The sequence below is a fragment of the Scomber japonicus genome, chromosome 2, assembly GCF_027409825.1.
Source record: "Scomber japonicus isolate fScoJap1 chromosome 2, fScoJap1.pri, whole genome shotgun sequence".
NCBI classification, from domain to species: domain Eukaryota; kingdom Metazoa; phylum Chordata; class Actinopteri; order Scombriformes; family Scombridae; genus Scomber; species Scomber japonicus.
The window spans coordinates 33,999,456-34,022,688 of NC_070579.1; the positions used below are offsets into that span (position 1 = coordinate 33,999,456).

Genomic DNA, 23,233 nt, shown 5'->3' on the forward strand with positions numbered 1-23,233 from the left:
GCTTTACAATAAATGACATACACCAAGTGCTTCAAATGGAGAAAAACATAACTTATAACACGCAAATGTACAAAAGACAGGAAATAAAACCCACTTGATAATAATAATGATAATAATAATAATAAAAAGATAAAATGACGTGAAAATAGAATAGATTGAATGTGTACTTCAGTGGTGATAATTTGAGACTTAATAAGAGAAAACACAAAGTATTTCACAAAGTGTCCACAGTCTGTAAATTGGCACCTCGGTCTCTTAACCTTCCTTTTCCCAATGGACACAGACTCACCACTGCTGTTGATTATCCGAAAATAAGCCTCTTTCAGCTTACCCCAAAACATCTTCCCACTGGTTTAACCTCACTGTGTGTGTGTGTTATCCACTCTTAGTAGTGCTGGGAGAGTTAAAGAACACATACTACAGTCTATGCACCTATACAACACAAGATGGAATGTTGAGTTTAAGACACGGTCAGAAAGATGATGGATTAGGATGTCATGGTCGGTCGCATCAAACACTGCACATTTGTCCAAGAGGATAAAAAGTGAAACCATATTAGGAGTTTAGTTTGAGGTTGCTGATTGTTTTTACAAAGAGTAGTTTGAGTGTTTGTGGTTTGTTCTGAGGCATGACTGAAATCCCACACGGAAGGGAAGGGAGTTTATTTCCACTGAAACTATCTTTTCAAGTATTTTACTTATGAATAGAAGGTTGGATATGGGCCTATAACTGGTCCCTGCATTACCATCTAGGTTGGGTTTCTTTAGTAAAGGTTTAACAACAGCTGTTTTGAAGGCATGTAGGGAGATACCTGTTTGAAGAGATGTATTTATAATGTTCAAGACATTATGTGAAACACACACTTACAGAATATTGTAGGTATAGACTCAATACATGAGGTGGAGGAGTTACATTCAGCTGCAGTCTTGCAAAGCTCAGTTAAGGTAATACAGGTGAATTTTCCCATGGTTACATCATTTTTACAGGATTTGCTGAGATCATGTGTTTACATCAGCGGCAAAACTGGCTTTATTTGATGTTCGTCACATTTTAATGCAAAGAAGTGTATGGGGTTGGGGCAGTGCTGAGTATGGTCAATAGTTGCGAACAATATTAGAATAATAGAGTTCCCAGCGTTCTCTGTAATAATCTTGGAAAAGTAATCCTTTCTAGCAAGACTTACTGCTTTGTTATATGCAGTCATGGCTTCTTTGTATATATAACAGTTAACTAAGTCTAATTTTCCTTCATTTTCTTCCAGCTGCCCAACAGATTCTCTTGATTTCATTAACACTGTTTATGCTTAACCATGGGGAGATTCTGTCAGTCAGCGTCTTTTTAACTTTTAGCAGAGCAGTGGTATTTAAAGCAGATGACAATGCATTTTGGAATTTTTCAACCATGCCATGCCATAAAGAGCAGTCATAACTATATGGCTCAAATGATCTCATAATAGTAGAAAGCCTTGTCATCTAGGAATCTCTTTTGAACCAAAAATTCCCTTTTAGTCTTTGTTAAGGTTACGTTGGCATCAACAAACTAATGATGATCAGAAATAAGCAACTGAAATACTGAAACATTGTCCATTTCTTTCTTAATCACTATATCTGGAGTGTTGCCATACTGACAGGTGACTTCATTTACATATTACTGTAGGTGAGTTCAAAGCTATCTAGGAGATTTACAAGCTCCACAGCTTCATTTTATTAATATGAATATTCAGGCCTACGTTCAAGATTAACCTGTCAAGTGACACCAAGTGAGATCAGCTCTGATGGTTCCTGTAGGAATAGTGATGAACATCCTGGTGGCTGATATAATTTAATGATGAGCACTGATAATTCTGCTTTCGGCTCAAGAGTAAGATATTCAAATGAAGTAAATCCACCCAGGTCAATGCCATTACACTGTCGAGCAAATGGTGACAGTCCCTCTTCCTTTCGACTGATAGAAATAATCATTTGCAAGACGAGCCTCTATCAGTGTTGCTACACCATTAGTACTGTTTGTCCAGGTCTCAAATGAAAATATACAGTTATCAGATTAACCAGAAAGGATTTGTTAGCCAGTGATCTGACATAAAGAAGAGCTCTTATCAGTTGTTGGGATGCTGACAAGAAAAGGTACTGCTGGTGGCTGAACATTGACAAACTTCACGTTGAGTCAGGTACCAGATGGTCTACAATGTGTTTGACCATGCCACTGGCTGTTTCAGATTACCAGTATGTTTAATGGAGCGAAATCGAGTCTGTCTCATCTGCAGTGGACACCTGAGTAATGACTATTGACTTGTCTTGCAGTTTAATAGTTCATCAATTTAGATGAGCCTCAGTCTGACAGTTTTAACTAACCCCTTGATTGGTGAGGGGAAGGGGGGGGGGCATTCAGAGACATCCCCTGAATGCCTTGGGTGTTGGGCAGTAGAGGGTCAGGTGAGGGAGAGGGGGGGGGGCAGTCTGTCTGTTTCCACTGTCCTTCTTGGTGATCCACACAGTCCTGTTTGGGTTTAGCATCCTAAGAGCGTGTTGTAGATTGGCACTAAGGAATCTGGATTGTATGATTGGATGAACCCCATCAGTTTTAAATTTTATCCCATGGGTGATGCACGCCAATATTAGCCATGTATTCAGGCCAAGGAGTCAGCTGAAAGATTCAGTTCCTTTTCCAAGAGTTGGTATTGGTCTGGAAATGTTGCAGTTGACAGTCACTCAGTTTTTCCAGAATCAGGATGTCAGAGCCAGTTTTCCTTTGCAGAAAGTCAAAGGATCCAGTGTCAGTAGCATCTTAGCATCTGGTAGCTCTGTTTCGTATACAGTGGTGGGGCTCTGAAACTCTATGGTCCATAATTAAACTTTTGCTCCATTCCATGATTCCACAATTAATGTTTTCTTCAGCACCAGTATAACTGATCGGAGCTTTCTTTGGAAGAATATTTAGAAGAATATTATTTGCAATTTGTTGAATTGTCCTCTAGAATTTTACGCCAAATATGAAATAAAATATATTGGACATTTAATAATTTGTAGTGATTGAAAATAGGTTTTCAAGATACAAGATAATAGTTGAGATTGATGTTTTATGAGGAAACACTGGGAAACACACTGTTAAGCAAACAGTTCAACTACAAGCTGAGGACATTTTGTACAGTAATACAAGATAATTCAACTATTACAAAAAGAAATTAACTAGCCTAATTTTAAGAAAAAGAAATTTGACAAAAACTCATTATGGCTCCATGATTTCATGAATTAAAGCTGCTTCTTTTTTTTCTTTCTTTTTTTCTTTTGTTTTTACAGCCACACAACTTTGACATTTTATCTTATCGTATAATGTTCTTGCAAATGTATTAGCAAATATTTGTTTTATACAGACAGCAGATACAGAGCAACATTCAAATTCACATGAAGTCATTTTCTGGCTGCTTGACAAATATAAGTGCAATATTTACACTTTCCACTCAGTTTTTGGTTTCTGATCAACTTCTGAGAGAAAGATCCTGCTCTTTAGCTGTTAAAGTCGCTAACTGTGTGTCTATTGTTTAGTTTTGAGTGGGAAGAGTACAATGAGCTTTTTCACTGCTGGAAACAAGGTCGAGCAGATTAGTGAGCATGAACCAACTAAAGTTGTGGGCATTAAAAGACAAAAGCGTGTGCTGAAAGGGACTGAGAACTTGAACAGAATTGGTGATGATCCTTTGTTGTGTATACACATGTATTTTATGTTGTGGCATTAATGGAAATACTTAAAGACCATGTAGTGAATTCAGACATTTTCTTCTAAACACATTAAATAGGTCATAAATGTATTTCTAAAAAAGGTGTAAAAAACATTTCAACCATTTAGATTTAAATTGTGGAGCTAGGCTTCACAAACTGTGTTTCAATATTTCTGTGTTCAGGATCGTGGTGGGGATTAGCATAAACCCTCCCTTGCTGCTGTAGAGGTATAAATACATTTAGCACACGCTACTACTACTACAGTCTACAGTTAGCCAGTTAGCGGGGTTAGCCGCCGAGCTAGACGCAGAAAGCTCTCAGGCATAGCGTCCATGTTTTGATTGACAGGTGACACTTGGTAGGGGGCGGGGTTTCAGCGAACTCGGCGGCCACTCCCACAGTGTTTGGGAGCAGAGACAGAGGCAGATTTTTACAAAAATTTGGAGCCTAATTTCATATATTTGGCGATTTTTTTTAATCATTCAAATTTGGCAGGGTGGTTAACAACACACTTTTCTGTGGTATGTCAAACTCAGAACACATATTTATTCTTACTTTCTTACTTTCTTACACAGACTTTTAAAAAACAAAAATAATGTATATTGTATGGAATTTAAAATATGACATTTTACAGAACAGCAGTGATGCATTTTCTTCAGTAGCAAACTGTGTAGTCTCTGGTTTATTCTCAACGTGGGCATCTTTATGTTTGGGCTCCGGGTTATTTTCTTTCTTCTAAAACTGATTTGTTGTCCGTTTCCATGGCAACTGTTGTTTACCAAGCGCAAATACAGACACGGTCCTCTGTGGACCTGCACTTGTAGTCTATCGTGTGTCAAATAATGTTGCCCCTAAAACAAACAGAAACAAGAAAGCAAGAGACTGTCAAATGTCTTGTATACACAGAGAAGAGAAAAGGGAGAGACAAGAGCACCATTGGTTATTTATGATCATGTCTACACACACAGATTTGTGAGACTTCCTTTGCACAATGAAAAACATAAATATATGTTTTGTTGCTCTCAACTCAATCATTCATTGCACACTGTTTGCAGAGACCAATTTTTCGACTGGTTGGTTTGTGGTCAAAGTCTTAAAGATTTTTAAACTTTGAAGAGTGCTTTTTTGCCTTCAGTTCTCCCACTTGACAGACATAAAAGAAATCAGTTGAAAACCATTTAAAAATCATACATTTCATTTCATGACTTGTATGGTTTTTCAGTCTGCACGTACTGTTATGTGCTGAAAAAATGAAACTTTTAATCTGGGTGAGGTCTAACTGACCCAGATTTTATTTTTATTTTTTTTTAATTTGATCTGAATTGCTGCCAGTATCTCACCACATGTTACTGGTCACCCTCAGAGCTGAAAGGATGAAGCAGATGGATCTATATAAGTGTCAAGGTTAGAGATTAAAAACAATTAAAAAAAACAGCCTCCAGGCAACAGTAAGGTATACTTTATCTTTTCTCCTTTACTTTCAAAACATTTTTTTCCCCCAAATCTCCCATAAACCTAAAGAATTCCACTGTCAGCGTTAGTGTTTTCATGATAACTTTCCTCTCTTTATTTACTTCTTATTTACAACCAAACCTCTTTGACTTCCCTGTCTTCTGTAAAGTATATACTTCCACTGTCACAACTCCCCTGTGTTTCCTGCAGAGGTTGTTCAATTGAATGATTTCATTTGGCAGGCTATATACCTTAAAGCACACCACCGCAGATGGAGAAAACATTATTTTAAAGGAGGGGAGCACCAGATAGAAATAATGCCCCTTGGCTTAGTGTTGGTACGAGACAGTGTGGCTGACAGGAAAATATTGATTGACAGAATCAGATCCTCTAATGGACACACCGTAGTTTCCTTCTGGCTATCTGATATATCAGATGTGTACGTTTATTCCAAATCCAGCCTTGTAGCTTAGTTTTGATCTGCTTGGAGATTTGCTCTTCCATGCGTGATGTAGCCGAGCATCATAAATTCTCGGAGGAAATTCAAATCGTCTTTTGTGCGTGAATGACTTAAAGAAATCTGTAGATGCATATGCTGTGTTATATTCCAATAACGTCATCACTGCTGTAATATCACACAGGTTTACTCTCATGTGTAGGCTGGCTTTGTACATTCATCACATAGGTGTGGGCTGTACATGAGATGGATGGACCACTAACGCGCTCAGACAAACAGCCAGCTTCCATCACTATTCCATTATCCCCCTTCTTTCTTTCTTTCTTTTTTTTTTCTTTTACTCTAGGGGAAGCCAAAGCATCTGGAGCTGCAGGATTATACACGGCGTCGTAGCGAGCACCATGCAGATCCGTCCCCATGTGGGACCACCTGTGGCTCAGCAGATGCAGGATCTTTCTATCGCTTCCTTCAAGAGGCTGCACGAAGATAGATCATACAGAACTGCATTGTGTTGTGGGAAACACCTTCAAGCTTGCAGGATTATCTTGTGTAATCCTTAGAGAGCAGTAAAAAAAAAGAAAGAGCGAGGGGGTAGGGGATGCGGGGGGATGGGTGGGTGGGGGTGAAGTCAGGCAGACTTTGTGACTCATGTATTGTACGCCCCAGCTCTAATTCACTAACTTGTACGCGCCGGCTCCGCACTCACGGGCACAATTTCACACTCGTTTCTACATCAAATTGCCTCTTTTGTTCTCTCGGATTGATTTGCACAAACACACACACACACACACACACACACACACACACACACGCACCTACACTCTGCTGCTTCATATCTACCTCTCCCAAGGTGTATCATACCATGGAATGTGAGAGGAAAAGCACACATGAATCTTTTGGGGGTGTACATTTCTCTGTGCGATATCAGACAGGTAAAGAGGAGTCTGTGCAAACATGTCAAGATGACAGAAGCAGGGGCGCGCGCAGACACCCTCAGGGGCAATAGTGGAAGTGATTCTCTAGAGGAGAACCTGCTCTGATCATTGATTTTGATCCAGTGTGGCACGTGTATGTGGATAATTCTTTTTAACCCCTGACTGGTAATAATGCTGCCAAAATGACCTACTGTTTATTGGCTATAGGCGATGTATGTGTGTTAAGATGTGACGAATTTTGATTGAAATTCACTTCATGCAGTATCTCTGCCTGTAATCCCACCTGAATGAAGCTTTAGGGGGAAAGAAATAAGGGTTGAGGTGTTTGTATGAGGCAGATATGTCCTGCACACCACTGCAATATAAAAAACATATCGACTTGGCTTCCTGTTACTGTCGCCTGCTTTCACTGACACCTGATCTGATAGGCCTGTCTTATATTTGTATTTTCTCTTAATAACTGCCTCTTTCTCTTTCTGTGTCACTTCCTCATTTTATCTCTAGAACCCATGAATCCTCATTGCCATTTATAACTTAATTCTAATTAATAAAGGAATAATCACAATCATCACAAACCACAGAGCCAGCAGGTTAATTACTCAAGACTCTGGTGATTTCTCTTCCTTCAATATGTGTCTGCATCCTCTATCCAATAATTCTTTGTTAATCTCAGGATCAGGTACTAACAACTAGGGATCAATATCTCACCACCTTACAGTAACACCCACACACACACACACACACACACACACACACACACACACACACCCACACACAATAATATTTTACCCATCCCCCATGTATGTTAATGGAGTGGACAACATATTAGGAACACCATTCAATATAATGCACCCAAGTATACTCTCACCTAGTACGGCCTGAATGATAAACAATAAGTAGTCACATTTCTCACCATGTAAACAAAAGCAAAACATGTATCAGCTTCTTGTTACTTAAGATGTTACTAATGAAGTAGCAGGTGAATGTTTATATGTGTGTGTGTGTATATATATATAGATGATCTTACATGCAGTCAATAAAACAGATAATCCAATGTGAGATTGTATAGGAAATCAATGATGGCAATATCAACTCAACTCCATTCCTCCGTATCTTTATTGCTAATGAGACCTGACCTTTGACCTCTCACTCCTCACTAATTGCTGATCCCAGGCTCCCTCAGAGAGTGAGATGAAAGGTGAAAGCTTGTTTGTCTATTTGGGAAGGAGATGTCCTTTATGTTATATTTTTATATTTACCAATACTTTCAAACACTGCAGAGGCAACCTATGGTGAAGAGTTGATGATAATTATGGTAAATACAGCACTGAACATTTTTATTTGCTGTTGTATTATTGTATTTTTATCTGTAAAGCACTTTGAGCTACATCCCTTGTATGAAAGGTGCTCTATAAGTTTATTATTATCATTATCATTATTATTAATAACAATAATAATAATAAGAAGAATTACATTAAAAATGAATGATTCAAATATTAGAATCATTACAGCTGTGTTCAAATAAAATTCTCAACCAGACATGGTCTATGCTTGGTTGTGGTTTGTGTGCGTGTAGAGACACACACACACACACACACACACACACACACACACACACACACACACAACAAACACACAAATAACGAAGAGCAAGTGCATCTTTTGGTATGTGAAGGAGTTTGTTTGTTTGCCTGCAAGTTTTAGTTTGTGAGCAAGTGTGTGATAGTGCAGCTAAGTGAGCATCAGCGTGTTCGCCACATGCACGCCTGTGAGTCTGTGTGCAGCCACTTCAAGATTGTTCCTCAAGAGACTACATATATACAGCTGTTTACCCAAGAGCCAAATTAATTAGGGAGATTAACAGACTAATAAGTGCAGATTGCTTCACTTAATGACTCGCTGCTATACGGCAAACACTCCCAGGCCCATAAAGCAGAGAGGGATTAAATTGCAAAGCATTGCTAATGAAAAGAGATAAATAGGAGGTGGATATATATTGCACTCTATATGATTGTTTTGCATGAAACTCAGCCTGGTGTTCATCTCTAAGATAGACAAAGTGATGTATTTCCAGACAGCATCCTCTTATGCTGTTCATACCCATAGTACTATATCACTGAGAGGTGTGTATTATGTGCCATTTATATCATTTCACAGTAAGCAGGGTGAACATTCTGCGAATTATTAGATTGTCATGGCATTCAACATTTCATCTGATTGAGCACAGCACCCAGCACTAAAAGATAACACAGAACTGGAGATATTTTAGCTTTATCATATAAAATGTAAGGGTATCTCCTCTCAGGAATTAGAGCTCTCTTGTGAAATTGGCTTTACAAGCAAAGAAATGAAAGGCATAAATAACAGACAGCCACAGATTGGCCTTTGCGTCCAGAACTCAACCTGCTGTGGATTTTATGGATGTGCACATGACTATCTTTCCTAATATCTTTACACATGACTGGCAAATGCTAATAAGAAAATCATGATGTAGAAAATTGTGCCCACATTGTAGTTTTCTCTCCTGTGTAGACTCCAGGATGAAATAATGTGACATTTGGGGCCGCCATCGTAATGACTCTGTCCCATCTCTTAACTTTGTCACACCTGCTTACGCCGACTCCCGCTCCCCTCGGTGGACTTTCCTTCATTTAAAAGAAAAGGGCAACTGGAATGAGGCCATTGTTATTCATTCTACTTTCTGCATAATATTCATGATTCATTTCATTATTGCATTTTTCATGCGGTCGGTTTTGCATGCGTAATGTGGTGTTTTATATGTATAACTGTGTATGCCAGCCAGCAGAGTAGCATAATGCCATCCATTTGAGGAATGTACAGTGTACCACTTGAGTTAGGCTGGATGAGGTTGGAGGTTTACATTATGTTTGGTAAAAAGTAACTTGGAGCTTTTGATTTTCATAAATGCGTAACCTGTTGAGTTTTATTAGACACTTCTATCAGACACCACAGTATATTCCTCTGTGTTGCACTTTATAGAAATGAATACTGCCAGGTTATGAAGCAAATGTTTATCTTTTGTCTGACCACACAAGATGCATCCACACCAATCTCTTTTAGTGAAATCCATTATAGCCCTGCTGTAATATGGCTACTGGAGAATGGATGATGTAGAGAGACGCATACGCCTGCAAAATATGTCAATTAGCTATCTAAAAACACTATATACTATTTTAATATTCTATTATTTCATTGTATGAAGCATAGCATGCATGCATTTAAGTTGAATTGGAAACCCTGTCTGTAAATGTGTTCCCTCCACATAAACCATACCTGTTATCTAATGTATTCTGGGAGAGGCAGCATACATTACTAACGCTAACCCTCCCTAACCCTGGCAGAAGCAGCAGCTCTGAACCACATAACCACTAATTATTATCAAATGAAATCAAATAGCAACATGGATTAATAGAGGGATTGCATGTTTTCAGACTGTTGGGCATGCCTCCCTCTTGCTTGTCTGAGATACTTTGAGCTGAAAATCCAAACCATCCTGATTGCAATGGATTGTGATCTCAGACACCAGTCATTTCACTCACTGTGTAGTTTTTCTTTTCATGATTTTTTCTAAAATGATTGGCTTCACCTGTATAATTCAAACTTCAGTCAACATTTTGAGACGACCGCTGAGAGACAAACCAATCAAGCTTACCTCTTGCAGGTTGTATTGTGTGCTGCCACCAGATTTAGCAGCCAATCTGTTTATTTGCCGTATCCACATAAAAAAAAGTAAAAGGCTGCTGATGTTTCTTTAGTACAAATGGTGTTGAAGCTCGTACAATTTCACATAGCGCATAGCAGATGGTGGATGAGAACATTTCTATCCTCAGCAAAGCCAGCGAGGTGAACCAACGAGGTAGAAATGTTCCATTCGTGACATCAAACAACAGATTTAATTTGGAAAAAATGCTTTGCTATAAAGACATTTTAATACACATTGGTGTAATTTGGAGACTAATGATCTGGGTGCTGGAGTCTCATTTGTTTATGGTAATTATACCGATGTTTAGCAATTAATTTGCAAATTACATATTCTTTAAAAAGCTACAAAATTGATTGAGTAAACATGGACTCTGAGTATGTGTGTGTGTGTGTGTGTCTGTGTGTGTGTGTGTGTGTGTCTGATCCACTGTGTAGAGCTGAGCCAACAAACAGTCAAAAAAGCACATTCCACTGATGATCTTCACCCTCAAAAATCATATCAAGTCAAATGAATGAAGATTAAGAGAGGATTCAACATTCCTCTTGTCTTATTTTGATTTGTCTGAGAGGGGTCGTTCCTCTAAAAGATATCGTCCACTAAACTGGCATCCTTCCCCACGGGGACCCTTCCCTCTGATTTCTTTGAGGAAATCCAAGCCATTTTTCATTTTCGGCATCATTTTTTACAGACAGGAGAGGAATGGTGTCAGAGGGGGGATGAGATGGATGGATGGAGCAGAATGGAAACAAGTACAGGGAATGAACTCCTGACCCCGAGGGTGTAAGGCTGCTATAGATGGAGGCAGCTAAACCAGACACCAGAGCACAGGAAAAACATTTCTAAATGCAATACTCAGATGAAATATAGATCCGCGACTTGCTCATTGTTTGGCGGAGCGGAGCAAAGCGAAACTGAAACGGGGTGAAGCGCAAACATAGCGGAGTGAACAAAGACTCCAACAAAAACTGAGCTGAAAATCAGGATTCAAATGCAAAGTAAACTAATGCAACAACAGGTGGCGAGACACAAGGGAAGGCTGAGAGCTGATGAGCTGAGGAAGACAAAAGGAGCAGGGCAGGGCTAATGAGACTAAATAACAGGGCAGGTGTGAAGGGAAAGGCAGACTGAGTAGGAGTACATGAACACAGGAGGGAAAACAAAAACAGAAACACAATGAATACAGTCTAAGTAACGAAAGTAATTTATCTTCTTTAAAGCTACACCTTAAAAAAAGCTTTCTCACATTCAGTCCAGTCCAAACAAAAATTGAAAAGAGTGTGAGGGCCTCTGGAGGTCCGGCAGATGGGGAGTCAGGCTGCAAACAGACCCATGACGCTCATGATAAAGCTAATGTCTATGCTCAAATAAAAATATGGTGCCAAAGAGAATTTGGTCCTTGAGGAAGATACTCTCTCTGCAGCAGAATACATGGACTCTCAATCCCAATCCATTGTAGACTCTGAAACAGACACGTAAAGTGAAACAAGAATGCAGCATTTGGAGTTCTAAATAAATGACTGATCCTCATTCACTTCTTCCATCTGCTCTCCACTCTTTTATAATGTACCGCAATTCCAATTTGAGTTGTAAGACTTTACTTTGTCTTAGCATCAGTTCAGTACGTAGAAAGAGTTTTGGCTGAATCCAGTGAGCATACTGGTGGAAAAACATCTTGAGGGTTTTACGTGTTTATTCAATAAAATAGAATGTTGAGTAGTGTATCTTAAACGTGTTGGTTTAAAGGCTTTAAGGCTGATAGCAGGTTGTGAGTATGGCGCTGCTTGTGAATGCTAAAACAATAGAGGGGAAAAAAACTGTTGACCATCTGGCAGTGCTGTTAGAAAGTCGAAGGTGCTATTCCCTTGTGAAAAATCCATCCATCGATGACTCCTCTCTCTTAAAATGCAATCCACAGAGATGACTTCTACTCTACCTTGAATTAAAGCATTTCACTGTGCCAACACGCAAAGGAAATCTTAATAAGAGTGTCTTTATGAGAAGCATGCCTGATAAAAAGCAATTCCCTGTGCGCTAAAACTAGAAAGTGGAGGTGTAGTTACTCCAGTGTGTGTTTGTGTGTGTGTATGTAGTCTACTCCTTCTCTATCATGCAAGTGGAGCAGAAGCTGCTTCACACAATAGATGGCTGCTGTCAGACTGAGGAGAACAGATAGATTGATAGGGGAAAGAGAGAGGGTGAAAAGACAGAGGTTGAGATAGCGAGAGGAGTGTGAGACTGATGGCAGATGTTGTGCGAGACTGGAATGGAGTCCTCTGCTTTTCCATCCTCGCTGGGAGGAGAAGAGAGGTATGGTGAACCCTGGAGAAATAAAAAGGATGCAGTGATTGATTAAAGAATAGATTTTCCCTGCAACTGAGCCTTCTCTGCTCCATGTCTACCTTTTGAGTTATCCTCTCACTGCTGAAACATAATACTGTCTGGACTTTCTGTTTTATTAATCAAATACTCTTGTATTCACGTCGGGTTTCTCATTTGATTTGCCTGCCAGCATCTGCGCCTCTGGTGCTGTAACACAGCAGCAACGCTGATGGGAAGCATGACAAGCGATATGGTGTTAGTCACACAATCTTTGCTTAGCTATGAACATGACAGTCAATGAAATCTATTATACAACCCTTTATCCTTCCCTGACACAACTCTGTTTGCTAGACGATACCATCTTTGTAAGTCTAAGCTGACCATATTTTCGAGCCCCCAACCAGGAGCTTTAAATGTCCATGTATGCATTTATGCTTGCACCATAGGTGTTTCCTTCAAGGTGGGGAACAATACTTCAGAGCTTAGCACACCTACTGAGCGCACCTTTCAACACCATGGACAGCACCTCAGCAGATGAAAAATTATGCTTTGTCTCCCAAATCCCACTGAGATATTTGTCAGTGGTGTCATGTGTGGGCTGCCGGCTAAATGACCGACTGTGACACGTTCAGTGCCAGCTTTTCATTTTTAGATGAAACAAGTAGTCTCTTTGTGGCCTATGAATAACTTTATAAAATAAATAACATAAAAATAACTTCACAACGCTATGTTACGAGCTAGGCGTGAGTTTACAAAGATTAAAACATTTAAACACTAAAGCATCTCGATAATAACAAAAAATAAGAAATAGCCTTTCAAGAAAGTTCCCTTTAAGAAGATTGATGGGTTGTTTAGGCTTTGTAGCCTTTCTTCTTTGTTAAAGTTTCTTTTCTGGAGCTTTCAGGGGAACAACGGCTTATGTTTTGCTGTCTTGATATAACCTTTACTGTCGGTATTTCCACTGTCCGTGACTGGAAATGTACACTGAATGCAGGTTTTTCATTGCCAGGTACTTTATGAAGGAAGGAGAAAGCGTCCTGGAGCTCTTTAGAAAAAAACAACTCTCTTCAGTATGACAGCTAACCGTTAGCATGCTGTCAGAAAGTGTCATAGGCGATCAACAGCCTCAACAATGACACATTGATTAACACATATACAGACAAATCAGTGTTTTATCCAGATGTGTGGTGTATTGCTCATGTTTTTATATGTAATAATGAGTGGGACTGAACATGATAAACGTCTATGTAACCGCTGAAAACAAGTATAATATTATAATAATTATATAAATTGTGGTGAAAACCGGAACAATTTAATATCAAATGTTGAAAACAGGGACATCTGGTCATTATATGTAAGTCTCACATGCTAATGACCTTTAACTGCGTGTGCTCCTTCATGTGTGTATGTGTTCTTGCATTTTTATCTTAAAGAAGCAGCTTGAGTTCAACATTTTGAAAGATATGCTTATTCACGTTCTTGCCAAGAGATAAGAAGATCAATACCACTCTCATGTCTGGGTTAAATAGCTTGGCTGAGCATTTGTTGTTTATTTGTAGGGATCCCCATTAGCTGTTCTCTAAAGCACAGTAACTCTCCCTGGGGTCCGCATTTAAAAACATACATTAAACATTACAGTCAGCACAATGGAAAACATGAAACATACATTAGAGAATAACATTAACATGTATAAGTACTTACAGTAAGTAGCTATAAGTAAAACTTTAGTAAAAAGCGATGACTCAACAGAGTTACCAGCAAAAATTACAATTTTCCCTTGTGTTTCCTTATTGGATTTCGAACCATTGGTTTCTGTGTTAATTTAGTCCGTAACAAAGAATTTCATGTTTTCATTACTCTGTGCAGTACTGTGCTTTTAAGGAAATTAGTATCTATATATAAAGGAGATGCTCACAATGTAAAATGTGTGCTTCTAGGAGGAGTTTTGTGTGTTGTGACTGTTTCTCTAGGAACAATAGTTAGAGCTACAGCTACCCCAGCAGCACTGTTCAGTATCTCCACTGGTTGCCCGGCAACCCCATAGTGAGGTAAAAAGACTCCAGGAAGTAACTGCGGCTCCCTGTTTTTTGCCAAAATATATTACAAAATTCTTCATAACACTGCAATTTCTTTTTTTTAAGTGTGTGAATAGGCATAAAACAAATGAGATACATTGTGTTAAGTAGTGCACTCTAGAAGTGCTGGTAGGTGACTTTTTGCCAGCTGTTTCCTTCTGCTTTCAGTCTTTATGCTAAGCTAAGCTAACCAGCTCTAAGATCTATCTCCGTACTTGAAGTTCAGACATGAGATTGGCATTAATGTTAACTACAACGGTTGAAGATTGATAAGATGCAAAATGATCAAAGCCTGGTTTTTTTGTTTTTGGCCACTAGGAGGCAACAGATGTACACAACATATTATCACTATTTAAGATGACATGCTGAACTTGTTAGTGAACAGTTATACTTATTTACAAACTCAACTGACACAGAGCAACATTATCATTCATTTGGAGCCATGTTTCTGAAGTCTAGTATTCATGTTCCTCTAAGCTCTATTTTGGTCTTCTCCAACTCCAGGGAGAAATATCTGGCAGCTTAATGCTCCACTGCTTTCACCAGCTAGTAGGAATACTGAGGGCAGCACCACAGTCGGATGATAGTTCTCTGTAGTTTTGTCACTGCAAGCAACTTCTTTAACATACAAGGAATCATGTGACCCAGATCAAATTTCTACTTTCTGTAGTTGCATATTAATACTCATTACTTACTTACTGAATGCACTGTATCTGTGTTTGGTGCCTATTTTACCTACTATGCTAAAAAAAAGTGTTCTCTGATTGCTGAGTCAGACAAACAGGAAACAAGTGGGAAAGACAGATGTTAAACTTAGAAAAGATCAAGACAAGCATTGTTTATGGTGAGTGTTTAGGAGAGAGAAACGGGTGAAATTCAAACTATACAAGGTGTGTGATCATACTCAGAGGGAAACAGACAGGAGCAGATACTGAGAGAGAGACAGTGACATTTTTTCACTCAGTTTTCCATGAATTCAGAGGACTCAAATCTATAGTTTCGATTCATACACTCCCCAAAAATAGAAATTCCTTCAAATCTCCTGAAACGAAAACAAATAACTGTGTCTTCAAGTGTCCGCTCATCCCTTCCACACTCAAATTCACTCAACTGTTACATAATCTGCGGGAATATAGCTTTTGAGTATTTGCTGCATCATAATGTGCAAACCTGAAATTCTTTACAGTCTGGTCTGGCATGATTTGCCACCTCCCGCCCACTGAGCACTGGTACAGATCTGCTGAAAGTAGTTGTGACATGTGTGAAGGAGACAGAGAAGATAGGGGATTTGGGAGGTCAGGCTGAGTTGAAGTTACCATCATCGCCTACAAGAGAGGAAGGCAACGTTGTCGAGGACTTAAAAGATTTATGGATTGATGCTGTTGAAGCTCAGCTCATGAATATACTGTCCCTTTTATCATTCTGTGTTAAAGACATGGTCTCGTCTGATGTGAGGAGCAAAACCTTCAAATTCAAAACGGTCACAAAAGTGTGATGATGTAACAATCAGGTGATTGAGAGGGTTCGTTTGGCTTGCAGGTGTTATGATGCTCTTCAGTGAACAAGGACAATTAGGAACACAACCAGTTATACACAATATGTTTTTTAACTTCTTTAAGCTCAGGAACATCTTCAAAGTACGGACCTAAAAGGGGACAGTCCTGAGTGCATCTCCATCTACACATTCTTTCAGGATGGTTTGATGGGTTCTGTTTCAGATCTACAGCACAGGGGCAAACTATCAGCAGTGTGAGGATGTGACACGCTGACACAGCAAGCCGTAAACACTTTTACACGGGAGGGGCAGCGATGACAGAATCCATTCTGCTTGGTCATGGAGGCGACTCTGGTCAGCTTTCAGGGGATAAATAAATAAGCATGAGGGCAGGCAGAGGGAGAGAGGGCATGTTATATACCTTGTCTGGGTCAGCTGAAATTGCTCAGGCTTCCCGGTAAACTCTCAGCCAAGTCTGACCTCTGATAGGATCGGGCAGTCTCTGGTGAGTAGTGTTTTCCAGCAAATATAAATGCACATTTCTGCGTCACTAATAGCTGAGGCAGCTGACCCCTACATATATATCAGCTAGAGTTATTGCTGATATTTGGCGAGAGGTAAAGCTCTGGTGTAGTATTCTCAGATGAACTCAAAAATACATTTTCATTTCAGAGAGATTTTCAGTTTTGTATCAGATCTGCAATAACGTTTATTGATGCTTGTTAGAAGAACACAGGAGGAGAACTTGCAAAAAATAAAAATGAAACTGTGAGGTTTGATTTAATTTGATGCAACCACACAATTTGTTCATGACAGGCATTGTGAAAGCACCCCTAGGTACTCCAGATATACAGATATAGTATGGTCAGTAAACAAAGCAGTAACACCTCTGGAGGATATACTAAATGATGTACTAGCAGGGAAGAAAAGCTATTGTCTACACCTACAAACTGCTACAGGGTCTCGGACAGTGAGAGAGGCAGAACTGACTTTGAACAGGAGAAAAATGTTTCTGACACGCCATTTGAACAGCCAACATCTTTGATGAGCCAAATCAAAGTCTGGGCAGACAATAGAAGGTCCCGTTCTGAGACGATTCTTCAGTAATGTGGTGAAAGACATTTGCAGGGAGGGCAGTAATCACATTAGCAATCTTAGATGCTTCAGAAATCTGTTTTGATCCTGATTCTGACTTTGGTCAAAGTTATGTGTAACTGTAATTACTAATGACTTCAAAATGTCTTTTTTTGTCTTTTAGCCTGTTTAGAAGGGTCATGTCACAACCTTAGCCAATTATTATTTCAATCATCATTTGCAAATATTTCTCATGTGTATAACATATATATGGGGTACAGTCTAACTAAACAAAGTTGACTGAAAATGCAATGTTTTGGTCATAGATATTCGTCAGGCACCAGATTCACATTAAATCTTCAATGACCACTAACTAACACAAAATAATGACATCACCTCAGATAAAATACATCCCTACAATGAGACAAGAAAAGTAGAAATAGCAGATACTGGATGATGATGCACAGTAAGTGATTTTTGTCAAGGAGACATGTTGAAGTGGTAGACAAAGAACCAAACAGTTCAAGTCCCCCTTTAATGCTGTAGACTCTGGATCTTGATATCTTAAATGTAATGCCTGACGAAGGTCGGTGACCAAAGCTGTGCAGTTTTAATTCTACTTCTTTGATTGAAACTTTCTTTTATGTGATTTCAGTTTCCCATGCACCTGTCTACCAGGTGTGCGTTAGACAACTCTTAAAGCAAGACTATGTAGGTTCTGAAAGAAGCAATAGCACATTCTGTCTTTATATGAATGTAGAAGCAATAAAATGCTCACTTTAGTACATTCAGGGTTTCTGCTGCTACAGCCTTACTTGGTCTGGTATGGCCAGTAGCTTATGGTGGCTAATGTAAGCAGACTTAAGATAAATATTTCTGTATAATGGATATTATGGAGTCAGTTTATTGACTTTATTGTCTTCTAAAGTAAAAGTAGGTTTCAATATTTACGATTATTCCAGAATTAATTACAGTTTGCCAAATTCTACATAGTCTCACTTTAATTTGAAGTCTGATAATCACTAAAATGATAACCTATTTATTTTCTGTTAACCCATTGGAAAATGCTGCTGACACAGTTTCCATTTTCAGCACATTCTTTAACTAGATTAGTCTTTACTATGGCTCTTGAGTCTGAACAGCTTTCTAAAGAGTCTACCTTCAAACTGATCACACTTAAAAAAAAAAACAAGATCATTAGTCATATGTTCTGAGTCACACCAGCGACAGCATCTGTGACACATATTAAACAACAGTGGAACAGCAGTACAAAAATATAGAAACATATTAACAATAAGGAAGAATGCAGTCATGCACTCTTGCAGTCTTCAAATGACAGTTTGAAGTGATCTCTTTATTTGATCTTTGTTGAATGTGCTCAAAGCAGAGAAGTAAACACTTGTTCTTTTTTTTCTGAAACATTAGAAAACGACAGAGGTTGATGTGACATGAAAATCGTTCAGAGTGTTGTTCATTATACAAACAATACATTTTTATCATATTAATTCATACGTGTGATTATGAGGCACCACACAATAATACTGTACTTTCTTTACTTATTTACAAAAGGAAATAAAAGCACCAGCCCTTCTGGCTATAAATGCTTGAAATGTAAAGATGAAAATATTGACTGCTTAAGTCATTTTTATGTCTTTGTGTATATTATAATAACGTGTATGTGCATTCTTATATGTGAGCGAGCAGCAGACATGGAAACAGCGATAGGGTGTTTGGTTTTTACTGTGGCTAAGTGTGTTCTGTGGCCATAAGGTGGAGAGAAAAGACGTGTGACAGAGAATAGGATGGAAGAGAATAGAAATACACTTGACCAGAAAGAATCAGGCCATTTGCTGAAAGCAGGCGTGTACACACATACACACACACACACACACAAACCCCCCCCCCCACACACACACACACACACACAGACTATCAGTGACTGGCAGTTGGGATAATATGCAGTAAACTCTCCAGCTCACTTTATCACAACACAGTTCCACATGTTATACACTCTGACTCCTCTTTCACACAAGCACACTTGCTCTCACACACACACACACACACACACACACACACACACACACACACACAGTGAAAGCCTCAGCGAGTACTTCTGTATTCGATCTATTTTCTCAGAGGGGAGAGGAAGGTGCAAACACATGCCTTGGAGAGGAAATTGCCCACTGTACTGTACAAGCCATCGTATCCTGGCTGAGTCCAAGCCAGTACAGGTTCACAAAAACACACAACCTGATGTAAAGTTTCCACTGCATTTCCATGATTAGACACTTTTTCCCCCTCACACAGTACACTGAAGCAGAATAATGACTGTAGTTTTTGAGTTTTTCATATATTTTTTTTGTGAAACGTTTTGCTACTGAAACAGTAAGCAAGGAGCCCCTTCATCCCATTGGTCCTTTATATTGAGAGTGTGTCATAATAGAAAGGTAAAGAAAAGAGTAAGAGAAGATAGATACGACTATCCAACACCACAAACATCGGTTGTGTGGAGATTGTCAAGGCCTTCGCTGTATACTCAGTAAATGAGGTCACATTTTAAATCAAGTGTCTCTGTAAACCCTTCTTCTCCTGTGCAGTTCAATCAAGAGCAGCCACTGTGGTGCATGCATCACAGAAACTGTTATGAGTCAGGTTATTGTATGTAAATGAAGGGAGGATAAGTCAGTGAGGAGGGGGGGTGAGCCGAAACCCACGTAAGAGTCCAAAAAGCAGCCTGGCGTTCCATGAAAACGTCCTCCGTGAATATTATCAGAGTGCTTACGCTTGTATTTCAAACTACTTTCCTGCACATTAGTTCAACCCTTTGATCCGTTAAGCGTCCCCTTCATTGCTAGTACAATCCCTGAAAGTGAAGGTGTGAAAGCACCTCGGGCTGGCGCTTTATCCCACAGCTCAGAACAGTTCAAATATGTGCCTGTAGGTTCAAATTTCTATTATAGCCGCATCCGTACAGGACACTTTCAGAAAGAGCGTTTCCATGACTTACAGAGGATCTTCTTGAAGGATCTACGGAAGTCCTGGTTGAAGATCGTGTAGATGACCGGGTTTAACGAGCTGTTACAGTAGCCAATCCAGAAAAAGAACTTGAACAGAGTCTCGGGGATCTCGCACGGCTCCCGACAGATTCCGTACAAGCTGTAGGAGAAGAAAAACGGGAACCAGCACAAGACAAATACACCCATGACCACGGCGAGGACGAATGTGAAGCGTTTCTCGCGAGCAGCGGAGACCTTCTTCCGACTGACGGTGCTCCGGCGTTTGCGGCGAGACGAGAACAGCTCCATGGATTTGGAGCTGGCACGCGACTTCCTGCTGGAGTATTTAGAGGAGGAGCTGCTTTTCCGGCTGGACTTCCTGTCTTTCCTGTCATCGTGGTGGTGTCTGTTGCTAGTGGAACTCTTTTTGGGTTTCTCATCTGACGAACTGCTATCGTCGTAATCGTCATCGTGGTCTGTGTGCGGATGTTTGGGCTCGTTTGGTAAGGGGGACCCAACCGGATGCTCTTTGCAGTGCCCGTTCTCACGTTCCTGATCTTTCATGCTTCCGCCCCTGCTAGACTTTAACGACCCACCTTTGCCTGGTTCGACTTGGTCCATCCCATTCTCCAATGGCGAGTCCACATCCCTCTTCTTCCCTGACATTGTTCTGGTCCTGGTCTTTGCCACTTGGTAGATCCGAATATAAACCAGAATCATGATGACACAGGGGGCAAAAAATGAACCAATGCTGGAGTAAAGAATATACCAGGTCTCATCATTCAGAATACACTGGGGGTTGGTCTCACTGCTGCTCCTGTCCATTGATATCAGTGGTGGGAAGGAGATGACGGCTGAGATTAACCACACCACTACAATCATCCCTTTAACTCTTTTGGGTGTTCTCTTTAAGTTATACTCGACCGCCTGTGTCACTGACCAGTACCTGTCCAAACTAATAGCACACAGGTGAACAATAGAAGAGGTGCAGAATAAAACGTCCAGAGCCAGGTAGATGTCACACCAGATTTTTCCAAAAAACCAGTAGCCCATAAGTTCATTTGCCAGAGAAAAAGGCATGACCAGGGTGGCCACCAGTATGTCCGCACTGGCCAGAGAGACAAGAAAAAGATTCTGGGGTGGTTTCAGAGCTCTGCTCGTTAAAACGGCGATAACAACCAAGACGTTCCCGACTATTGTAAACAAAATCAGAAAGCTGACAAGTCCAGCCACAGCCCAGATAGCGAGCTGGCTGTACTGGCTCTGAGAGGTTGAATTAAAGGAAATATTTGCTGCCTCCATCCCTTCAGCCAAGCCGGAGATATTTAAGAAATCCATTTTGAGTTTAGTTTTTTTTTTTCTTTTCAGCCAAAATGTCACTTTTTAAAAAATTAAAATGTGCGTAAATAATCTGTAGAAATATCCCATTTGGACTTTAGCGCATATTTCACAGTAGTAATCTACATCAAATGTCATTTTTCTCCTCGTCTCACCTGCGATCTTCTATATCCTTCAATGCAAGTGTCTCCTTTGGAAAAAAAAAAAGAGAACATAGATAAGAGAGAGAGAGAAGTCTTCATATGCAAAATCTTTTTAAGTCCTTATTTTAAAAACGTGCAGGCAGCTCAGCAGCAGCATCTCCATGGTTAGAGAGCAGACTCCCTCCTCATCGCGTCCTCTCCCATCCCGACTGCGCCCTCATCTCTCCACCTCCGCCTCCCCGCTGTGTCCTGAGAGAGGTTTGTAACAACCACGTGTCTTTTTTTTTTCTTTTTTTTTTTTTTTTTTTTAATATTAGAAAAAAAAATAGTAAGCATGCGCTCCGCCCTGGAGAAAGAGATGCGAGCGATTATTGGAGGAAAGGGGGGCGGGGGGGATAAGCATATTCATTAATAATAATTTATTTGTGATTAGTTAATAAAATCAGAGTCGCAGACCGGACACTATACTTCTGGGGGGTCGGCATTGAAAGCGTCCATTTGGACAGATCAATTCAGTAGGAGCTGTTTGATGGAGGTCACATTGCTGTCCAAACGCACAGACTGACAGCGGTGGAGTCCCGTACCAAGGAGAGCCCGCGCTGCTCTGTCCTTCGGTGCGCACACTGGAGGTCAGTATTGTAACAGGCAGCCCCGGAGGAACAAACAGGAAAACATACACACCATAAACACGAGCAACATCAGCTATATGCGATATTATATCTACACAACCATCAGGTGTATAGATATTGTATTGATTAACCTGTGCCCTGTGAGAGGAACGTACATGTGCGTGTTTGACCTTGCAGTGGAAACTTTTATCATTTTCCTGCCTTAATTAGTTTGTGTGTTTGTATTGTGGTAATTTGTGTTGATAAGATTAAAGGATTAGGAGGTGCAGTTATCCTGTGCTAAGCATTCAGCTTCTGTAAATATGAAAGGCTGTAAATCATGTGTAAAGCTCCATAAATACATGTTGATACAGAATAGAAGAGACCATGCATGATATATGATTCATGAGTATACATCTTAAAAGTCATGGTTCATCCCATGCGGGCTTTATCACATGCAATAACAGGCTGACTCTACCAATGACTTCTAGGTTATCTTGTCTGTCTGGAGTTATTTATTCATGTGTTTTCATTTCCCAGGAGGACACGTGTGCATGCACACTTGCTACAAACACATCAGAACAACCTCTAACTGTCTCTTTCTCCCTCTCCCTTTCTTTCAAACCTCATCCTCCTCTTTATATCTGCCTTTGTCTCTCTATCTTTTCCTGTGGCACACACTTTGAGTGTGAGGCTTTCTGAAAGAATGGTGCAGTACCACACTGCAAAGCAAAGTTCTATAAATTAAATCCAAGCTTGAAAAGTCAATCGTGAAAAGTTTTGGTTCGCCTTTCTGCTCTCCGTTCCTGTTAACCCCTCTCTGCTCTGGGAGGTGCTGCCACCTGGAGAAAGCCTGTCACCCCGTTGGCGTGTAGCCTGGTATTAAGTTCCTGGACCAGTG

At 40.0% G+C, this 23,233-nt stretch overlaps 1 protein-coding gene across 1 annotated transcript; it reads right to left on the bottom strand.

The window, feature by feature from the left end:
• Positions 1–20,228: 20,228 nt before the first annotated feature.
• adra2c (adrenoceptor alpha 2C) lies at positions 20,229–21,587 on the bottom strand. The gene has a single exon (XM_053333874.1). The coding sequence runs from the start codon at positions 21,579–21,581 to the stop codon at positions 20,229–20,231; it is 1,353 nt and encodes a 450-aa protein (XP_053189849.1). The 5' UTR covers positions 21,582–21,587.
• Between the last annotated feature and the right edge of the window lie 1,646 nt (positions 21,588–23,233).